The 10,397-nt window shown below is 33.1% G+C and overlaps 1 protein-coding gene across 2 annotated transcripts; it reads right to left on the bottom strand.

The window, feature by feature from the left end:
* Positions 1–359: 359 nt before the first annotated feature.
* Positions 360–9,647, bottom strand: LOC121253877. Of its 2 annotated transcripts, none has more exons than XM_041153802.1 (4): positions 8,473–9,647; positions 8,242–8,292; positions 8,048–8,120; positions 360–680 (listed from the first exon to the last, which is right to left on the bottom strand). In XM_041153802.1, exons 1-4 carry the CDS (start codon positions 9,231–9,233, stop codon positions 480–482), a joined length of 1,086 nt encoding a protein of 361 aa, XP_041009736.1. In that variant the 5' UTR covers positions 9,234–9,647; the 3' UTR covers positions 360–479. The 2 variants fall into 2 exon arrangements, with proteins under 2 accessions (XP_041009736.1, XP_041009737.1); XM_041153803.1 differs by having other exon boundaries at positions 360–677; positions 8,473–9,646.
* Positions 9,648–10,397: the final 750 nt, after the last annotated feature.

A 10,397-nucleotide genomic window follows, 5' to 3' on the forward strand; every position in this document is an offset into this window, starting at 1 on the left:
GAGTTTAAGCGGACATGTAATCTAACCTAATTCAAATATTTGTAAGGGGAGGAGGATTCAGTATTTAGGAAAGAGATGTTCCGTTGCCAACTTCTAATCTTTGCCGATCTAGACTATCCAAGATTCCAACTCACAATGTCTAGTCTTTTTGTAAGTTTTAAGAATCATTCTAATTATAGAAACGATATATATGTGTGTGTGTATAATAATTATATATATATATATATATATATATATATATATCAAGCTGCCCGCATAGCCTGAAATTACAGGGGTTATGTTATTGACCCCACAACCATAAAACATCGTCTCATCAGCTAGGGTATTCCAAGGCCATGAATTAGAGAATGAGAAAAAAGCGATCGAATAAAAGAAAATAAATAGCAAAAAAAAAAAAAAAAAAGGCCGAAAGCGTTATCATAACTTGAAGCAATTAATGATGCAGATCGATACACAAAAAAGCGAATGAAGATTCACTTTCAAGCAGCAGTAGTACTAGTACTAGTCCTGCCATAGTGCAACACCATGACATGATGGTGATGATCTGTGGTTGAGGAGTCCGGAAGCAAAGTCGCCATTACATCACTCGGAGGAGTACTATTACTCCATATGTTATCTCTTACATGCTGCAACGTTAAGAAAGGTTGAAGCTGTTGCCCCCTACATGTTATCTCTATCTGCTATCCAAAATATTATATATACGTGTTAGCTCCGCAATAATCTCATCATCAGATTAATTAATTAGTTAGATTGAGAGTAAAATAATGAAAAGAGTCACGTAAATTTAACGTATATAATTATAAAGAAAACTGCTACAGACACAAAGTAAATCCACATTAAACTGATGTGACTCTATGAAATCTGTTAAATCATCTACTTTATAATAAAAGTAATTTTACAATTTAACGTATCACATCAAATCACATTAGTTTGTAAATTTATTTTTGTGTAATTTCTTTGCAGGTAAAGTATTTTTCAATTATAAATAATGGCCCAAATAATAAATAAATTAAAGCTTTTAGATTGATGGCAACATCGTTATCCATGGATAAATATATACAACGATTTCTCACCAATCGATGGCGATAACAAGCAAATTATACAAACATATATGTGTGTGTATATATAATCCTTGAAAGTTGTCGTTATAAGTTAACTTTCGGTATTTGGTATGTGTAGACTTCCACCATATTATATATCCACATCTCTAATTAGATAAGGTCATTATAACCATTTCTTTCAAGTCACTTGTAAGTAAGGTCGACAAATAACACTAGATCAAGCCAAGCTATCAAAAGGATGATCATATAAAAAGACAAAATAATGAAAAAAAATAAAATAAAATCATTTATATATATATATATATATATAATGGATAGATCAAAATAGTGAAAATAATAATTCAAAAGACTACATGAACACACTACATGGATTTTTCCCCCAAGAAATTATTTAATTTATTTTGAATATTCAAAATTTATAAACAATATTTTTAATCAACCTAGCTGGGTACTCATCATGAAGTCATGCTTTGTCACTAGCTTACGTCTTCCACATGCCCATGCCCCATATATAAATCTTTGTTACGTCTACCTTAACCATAAAATTCCTCCATCTAATTTTTTTTTCGTTTTGTTTCTTTCTTTACTCCAAGATTCCCCAAAGTACTTCGGTCAACGGGTAGGCCAAAGTTATCCACCTTCGAGGGCTGCCCGCATATCCCCACGATCTTAAAGTGCCCGATTTTGATCATTAAAGGGACCCACCCAGACTTTACTCGTAAGCCAAAATCATGCTTCCTTGGACTTTTATTTATTTTATATATACACACACTAAGTGATTGCATAATCGATCCAAGCAATTATAACCACAAGGAGGGAAATAAAATAAAATTAGATTAGAAAAGAGAAGAAAATACGTATTAATGGATCCAAAAGGTACGGCGAGGAATATGCACGATTATTATATTTTTTAAAGCCTCCTAAGTGCTATACTTCGTATATAAATTAATGTATATATATATATATATATCTACACACCAATTCCGATCGTCATGCACGTCTCTTTCACGTTGCTTCTAGGGGAAAAAAACCCTAACATGATGGAATATATTATATCATGTATGTGCACTTTGATTCTCGTTCGTCCACCTCATCATCATGTATCTATATAATCTAATTATATATTAATATATAGTCTTTAAAGACTTGGCCTAAAACCTTATAAGTCTCTGTTTATATTAGCTAATTAATAATTATAAGGAATATTATATATAAATATATATATACTTTCATCTGTGCATGCATGCATCCCATGATGATATATTTTTATTGATTTTCTTTTTGTTCTTTATTTTTTTCAACAACTTGCAATGATTCTGTTGTGGATTCCATGGCTTCTTCATGCATTGCTTTCCTACGACGTAAGAAATATATTGGTGGTTATCGATTTTTTAGATTAATATCATGTTGTTTTCTCTTTTCTTTGTTTTTTACGATTGCTAGCTTCTGGACTAGTAGATGATGATGGGGTGTTTTAAATTCCACCTCTAGAGTGCACCACTTAAGGTTTTGATGTGCCTTTTCAAGCACCATCGATGAGGAAAAGAGGGAAAATTAGAAAAGGGCCTACTTAGCTGTCGGAAAGCTGAGTTGAAATAAGCGAAAGCATGACGAGAGGGGAACGATAATATTAATATATCTATATATACGCATGCAGCAGATGGGGCGTTGAGAGTGACAGGGTCCACACGTGTGATTTTCATGGCCCTACGATATGATTTTGATTTGCTAGCTAGCATCAACTTTTTCTATGTGAATGAGTGTCAACTAGGCCAAGATAATCCAGGTTGAAGATGTTTTCACATGATCTTAAAGTCAATGATCTCTTTATAAAATCACAAAAAAGGAGGGCCCCCTATTCCCCAGTACCTCTGAAGATATCTGTTCGCTTTTCTACATTGATTGTTGCCCTAGACTGTCATTCATCACCATGTAAAAGGGAAAAAAATAAAAGTCTCTCTATTTCTACTGAGTTCTGGCTAAGGCAAATCATCACAAAAATTATTATATATATATATATGAAATAGGCTAGCGAGATTAGGTTTTATTTTTTAATGTCTGGGTTTTTATGGCTAGGCATATCATGTGAGAGCTAGCTGCTTATTATGAACATATATAATGAAGCCAACGTACAATTATATTTATTCAGGAATTAGAATGTATATCATCTCCCCAGAGGGAAAGAGAAGTCCTAAATTTACGCTAAGACTGGGTAATAGATGTAAGTTGGCCCTCATCTTTCACAGTAGATCTGAAACCTAATCATTGGGTAATATTCAGTCTGCATGCCATGTGTGAAAGAGGAGGGTTGGCATTTTGCAGGCAGGGGGGCATATTGAGTGGTTTCAAGATACACACACACACACACACACACACATATATATATATATATATTCAATCATAGAAGATATATATTATCTGTCATCTTAGCATGCAGTGGATCCAACCCATGAAGAACTCGCCCATCTATGGCATAATTAAGTTGACCTTAATAATTTATAATATAGTGATAGAATATTTATTCAATTCTATAAAAACAACAGAATATCGAGTGTACCGCGTGTCACACAATATTATAAATAATGCTGTATTTGGATGCCTTGTGAATTAGCTGTAAATATATACATACATATATATATATATATATTATTTAGGTAGAAATACTCGTAGACTATTTTTTTAAGTAGCTGCTTCGAGAGAGAGAGTGAGAGAGAGTTTTGAGATCATGGTTCTTCCATTAGCTGTTTTATTAGGAAATAATTGATTCTATATTAAGATACTGTATGCCTTAACCTCATGATCTCCTCCCTTCATGCAATGGAGTGCAAGGAAAATAACAACAGAAGGATATTATGCATCCAAATCACGGAGAGGGACGTTGACCCGAGCACCAGCTTATATATATTGAAATATATTGACGATATAAGATAAGACAGAATGATGAGGATGTCATGCATACATGTACTACTAATCTAATATATGTGTGTGTGTGTATGTATATTATATTCATTTTGTATGTAACGGACAGATATACATACATACACACATATATATATATATATTATATGATAGTCAAACACGCGGCTCGAGAGCTCGGGGAGTATGTCGTGTGTGTGTGTGTATTCCCCTAACATGACTACTTGGCTTTAAATTTTAATAATATGCCTCGTAGTCTTATTTTACATTAAATTACGGCTCTCTCTATGTAAATTCATGATCCTAGTTCAAGAAACGCTAGGACGATCGATCGACTACGTACGTGCATATGTATATATATATATATATATATATGTAGTTGTTTATGTCAAAAATATAAATAGATTGAAATCCCTCATGATCATCATATTACGAATGTTTGTCTTTATTTGCTACTTTCATACCTTGTAGCTTCTTATCTGTTTGCTTAAATAATTTGATTTCTTCCTAATTTTTCTCCGTTTAAGCTTACAAGCGTAACTTTCCCAGACACGTCTACATGTACTATATATATATATATATATATATATATATATATAGAAGGTATAACATGAACATGCCAATTAATTGACATACAGTATATATGTATGGTAATATTTTTGTGCCATTCCATAATTAAGTATAAATATTAATACACACACACACACACACATATTATATTATATATATTTCATGCTTCACCATGCATATTATATACATATAGAGCCCTTAACCTTGCATATCTAACTGGCTAGATAGAAGCTGCTAGCAGTGGTATATTAATGGAATACCAAATCATGAATCAGATAGCTTAACCCCCCCAAAAAAAAGCATATATTTGATTCATAAATATGTATGTATGGCTATTGATCATCATTAGCTCGAACGCGAACTTTGTATATATATATATATATATATATAGTCGTTTCACTTCATGTTTTACTCATCATGTACTTGAAGTACCAGCTCTTCTAATAAGCCCTTGCACGCACATTTAATTAGCCAATTTTGAAATGAGAGAATAGTTTTATTTAAGTTTTAGACTTGTTTAATTGTTTACAGTTAGATATTTAGGGTTTTCTTCACGTCTTTATATGTGTAATGGCTGAGACTAGATATTCTAGCTACGTGCTTTTCTTCAACAGTAATACTATCGGAATATTGATACTATAATCTTTCCTTGATACTGCAAAATAACTGATATTGGATCATGATCATTGGTTGGAATCTCATATATTAATGATATATCTAATATAATCTTTCCTTAATACTGCCCCATGAATATTAATGATAGGTTTATGCAAAAATCATATATGTAGCACTCATAGTAAGGGTTATTACTTTCGATAGTACCTTAACCTGATCTATCTTAGAATAATCTCAAGTTTTATACTAATTCTACATCGTAATTAACAACCTGAAATTAATTTAAATATTAGCTTAGTATAGTTTAGATACTTGAATGCAATTTAATTAATGGCACCCAAGACCGTATATATATACTTGCATTATATATATATATATATATATATAATATATGTTTCATATCTTTATAATGCTAAGTGCCGTGTGCGTACGTTTATATATAAATTAGTGACTTAAATTTATAGTAATTATTATAGCTAGCTAGGCGAATTAAGTTGTAGTGCATATAATTCGATGGTAGAGTGTGCATGAAGCATATAATTATAATTAAAGCGGTGGGACACATTAATGATCATCATGTGAAATATCTAATAAACATATAATTATATGATCAGTACTCTACTCGATACTATATATAATGTATACCAGCTCGTGCATGCATACTAATATAATTAGAATAGAATTATATAATATGTTTTGATTATATACGTAATATTTACTATGTACGTACGTCTTACGTGTACGGTAAATTAAATCTATTATGATGATCAGGTACTTCCACATGACAAACATTGATCGTTAAAAATTATATACGTGCAGTACTTATCAAAAGGAATATTATCGTGATTATATATCTTCCCAATAATATATAGTTGTTGATAGAGCTAGGCATTATTAATGCAGAAGTAGAATTTATTTTTATTTTATTGTACGTGCTGAAAATATTTTAATCTTATTATATATATATATATATATATATATAATAGCAACTGATCAAGGCAGAAAGTAGCTAGCAATCTTTAAAAACGACATTGGCAAAAATATTAATTATGAGGTTGATCTAATTAGTTTGGAATTACCAGCTACCTAACTTTAAACTTGGTTCATTAATTCAACGCACGAGAATTAATGCGTTATTTATAATCTCGTAAATAATATAAATGTTTTGATTCTTATAGGTCGACTATATATAATATATATAAGATGAATTAATGTGAGGTAATCCTAATTTGCTCTCTTAAATTAGCTAGTTTCTAGTAGAATAACAAATGTAATCGAATGATCAGTCGATCGATGATCTTTATTTTTCCGTCACATGAGTTACATGCATGCAGCATGAAGTCCACAATAAAAAAATCATATATACTTCATTGATCATTAGATCAATAGACAACCAAGCGCCCTCATATTGTTAGTCATGATAGAAAGATAATATAGCAATTGAAACGTGAGATGATCTAGTTAACTACGTATGTACACGACTAAATATACGACCCTAGCTAGCTGACTAGCGTTCAGGTATTGCTTTCCTAACAATTAAAATTAATTAATTAGCGTTATATATACCCTCATTAGCTAGATCTCTTGAAATTTAATTACACGTACGCAGGATCTCTTGAAATTTAACTCTTTCATGATATTTGGCACTTATTAAATATTACTCATGTATTGGAGAATTTCAGTCCTAGCTAGCTAGCTACTAGCTAAAGAAGATCATTTAACGACGGTTATCTAAAGTTAATCTCTCGGTACGTACGTACGTACGTAGTCTGCTCGTAAACCTCTTGATCATGATCAGTTGCTAGCTAGTTAGGACTAGTTGTACTAAAACTAACTTAATTCGTCGAGTAGATCCGATAGCTCGATTAACTCTTGAAGTCTCCAAACATGTCTATATATATATAGTAGTATTCCTACATCTAATTGACTTCACGAAGAGGTTAGAAAGGGGTAAAAAAATGTTAATTTTGTGGTTATAAACTCTTGGTAAATCATGCTATATGTATATATCATGAGTACTATAAATATATATCCTTAAATTTTAAGAATATATTTATATATATGTATGTATGTGTGTGTGTCATGTGTATCATGTATATGTATGTTTAATTAGTTTTATGTGAACGGCACTTTAAGCTGTTTGGTTGTATGTTCTCCTGTTTTACATAGAGGATGTTGCCAGATCATTGAAACGTTACTGTCATACATACATATATACATATGAATCGTCTTTCACAGTAAATTACCCCATGCATCTATATATCACAAAGATAAAAACTATCATCGATCAGCCTCTTCCATATATCCTGGGGTTTGTGGCAAGCCAGCTGGTGGTAGGTAGTTTTCTAAACTACATCCAGATTTATCCACTTAAACTTTACACCTAAATATTCCGTCACCTAAACATCTCCACAAGTGACTAGACCCATAAAAGCTTACGACCAATTTGGGAACGGTGGTCATTTCCATGATAAGAAATTACAGTTGAACTCAAGCCATGTTCAACAAAGCTAGCTAGCGCTAGATTCTGAATTGAAAGGCTAATAATCCAAAAGCAGAAGATGGCTAATTCCAAGAAGTATACTTCCCACCTAAATAAGATTTTAACAGAAAAAATGAAGAAATACTTATAAGTTCTGCTGTTTCTTTCATGAATCTAATTAACACAAACTTTACGACGTGTCCATATCCATGTAATTAAATTACTTGATACAATATTCATGCATAGACACGGTTTTCGTTTTCGTTTTTGTTTTTCCTTATGTTTTGACATTAATCTGTCTGAGATACGAAAAATAAATAAGCAATGAGCACAACATGGAACCTATCAATCATATGCATAAGCATTTCTAATGAAAAGAAGTTGCCGTAATGGTTTTAAATACCTCTGATTCGCTATCCAGTCTCAGCTTATTGACCAAATACTTCTTTAACAATCGTACTGTCATCCTTCCATCCCTGAAGATCATTTGAAGAGAGAGAGAGAGAGCTCAGTTTTACGAACTCGAAAGAAAACTTGAGAATAAAAAGTATAAAACGATACGCGTGAAGATAAATCAAAGAGGATAGAATATCTTACTTGATTCTCAGGTAGCTCTTTGGTATCTGTGGCAGAAACGGTTCTTTTGCTCTGCATTGAGAAACCAAATGAAAAATCTGTTACAGAGAGAATTATAAATGTATATATATTTATATAGTCCAAACATAACGACAAAATTAAGAAAAGAAAGGAGAAAAAGAAAAATGATTGGTGCTGATCTTTTTTATGTTCCATTATTACCGGCTTTCTCTCCTAATATATGCACTTAACTGATTTTGGGATGCTTGTAGCATAAACCAAATGCCAGAATGGGGCCTCCGAGGAGGATCAATAACTCTAAAGTCTAAGCTCGGCCCGGAAACATCAATTCCAGAGTGATGAAGCTGAAAGGGCTGTGTAAAATACGACCCGAATGGCATCAAGGAAGAAGAAGACGATGATGAAGTGGAGGAAGAAGCAGTCCCTATATGATGCCGGATTGGTCTAAACGCCCAGTTAATGTCTTGATGAGGAAAGTTTGGGATACTTCCCGGTTGCTGGAAAAACAAGGATGTAGTACTAAAACTAGTGGCAGCACGAGGAGCTCTAAATTCAGGCACATGGAAGATGGGGGCTAATGGTCTTGCTTGCTGTGAATTACTCCCGCCGTGTAATAGATCAAGCTCGATCAATCCAGAATCTCTTCTGGCCGTTGGTTCGGCCTGATGATGATCGTGCTTGTTCTGATGGCTGGCCGCGTGACCGCCTATGCTCAATTTTAGCCATTCGTCATCCCTCTCTTCTTGAATATCCTTTGAGCTCGACCCAGCTTCGTTAAGACTGTTAGTTCTGGATTCATCTTCAGCCATCTGACCAACGACTAGATCAGATCCTAAGCAAGATTGATCACTACAATATGCATACCCTTCTACACGGTTCATAAGAACAAAATTTTCGCTATAACTGCCACCACCGCAACGGCCTGCAGCATAGCCTCCGGAAAGATGACGACGTTGTTGTTTAGAGAGGTTTTGAGCAGGAACCATGGTCATATCCGACAACCTGGCGGAGAGCCGAACCTCCAGTTTCTGTGATTATCTTCCTTGTTGATCAGCTTGTGCTTGATTTCAAGACAAGCCATGGATTGAAGACTCTGGGATATGGGGTTTATATTGGAAAGAGGGATCTGTTGGAGCCATGATCAGAATGTTTTGGGACTGTGAAATAAAAAAGGAGAGAGATACCCATTAACCAGATAAGGCCGGTTGTTGTTTGCTGTTTCATCGTAGGCATATCATCAGAGGACAACGAGGAGAATAAACCTTGCAAATCTCACTTTCCATTAATTCGCTTTGTTTGGAAGCTTGTGGAGATGAAATAGTTGCAGGAGAATTAATGAGAAATAAGAGAGAGAGAGAGAGAGAGAGAGAGAGAGAGGAGAAACAGATGGTGGTCAGTCAGTACTTAGATTGAATATTTATTATTCTTAGGAGGTCGAACAGTAATATATTTATTTTGACTTTATTATTTAGACGAAATACAGGCTCCACCTGTTTTCTAAAGGAAAAATATCATGGGACCTCCAGCTAACAACTTTAGGGCAAGTTTCAAGCACAAAATGACTAGAAAGGCTCTTTCTTTTTGGGATATCACAAAAAGGCCCTTTTTAGCCCTAATAAGGGTTTGGGAAAGCTAATCTAATAAGTCGCTCATTTCTCTCCGGATTAGTATATATAAAAGTCTTGATCAGGTTTCGATCCCTTTTGGAATTATATGGATCGTAGCAATTATATATATACATATGTATATATATATATATGCATGTATGTATATATATCCTCATCACATTAGAGTACTGATCTTAAAATATGTGTCCGTCATCCATACAAAGTACTAGACTTCCATTTGTTGAAGCCAGGAAACATCAATGTCGATCTAGAAATTTTTAATTGCATTAATATTATGATCAGATTAATATACTAATCGTGAACGCGCGTCTAATGTCAAATAAAATATTATGGCAAGTTCTATTAATGGATATACTATGGAGTTATTATTTAATTCTACGTACACTCCGAGTGATTATCGATCGCATATATATATATATTGAGAAATTATAACTAATTCGATCATATATATAATAAATATTAATTAAATTAAACCGTTTCTCATTTTCAACGAGATGCTTTAATTAATCTGAATGCATGGAAAAATCC

This window comes from Juglans microcarpa x Juglans regia, chromosome 3D, assembly GCF_004785595.1.
Source record: "Juglans microcarpa x Juglans regia isolate MS1-56 chromosome 3D, Jm3101_v1.0, whole genome shotgun sequence".
Taxonomy (NCBI): Eukaryota; Viridiplantae; Streptophyta; class Magnoliopsida; order Fagales; family Juglandaceae; genus Juglans; species Juglans microcarpa x Juglans regia.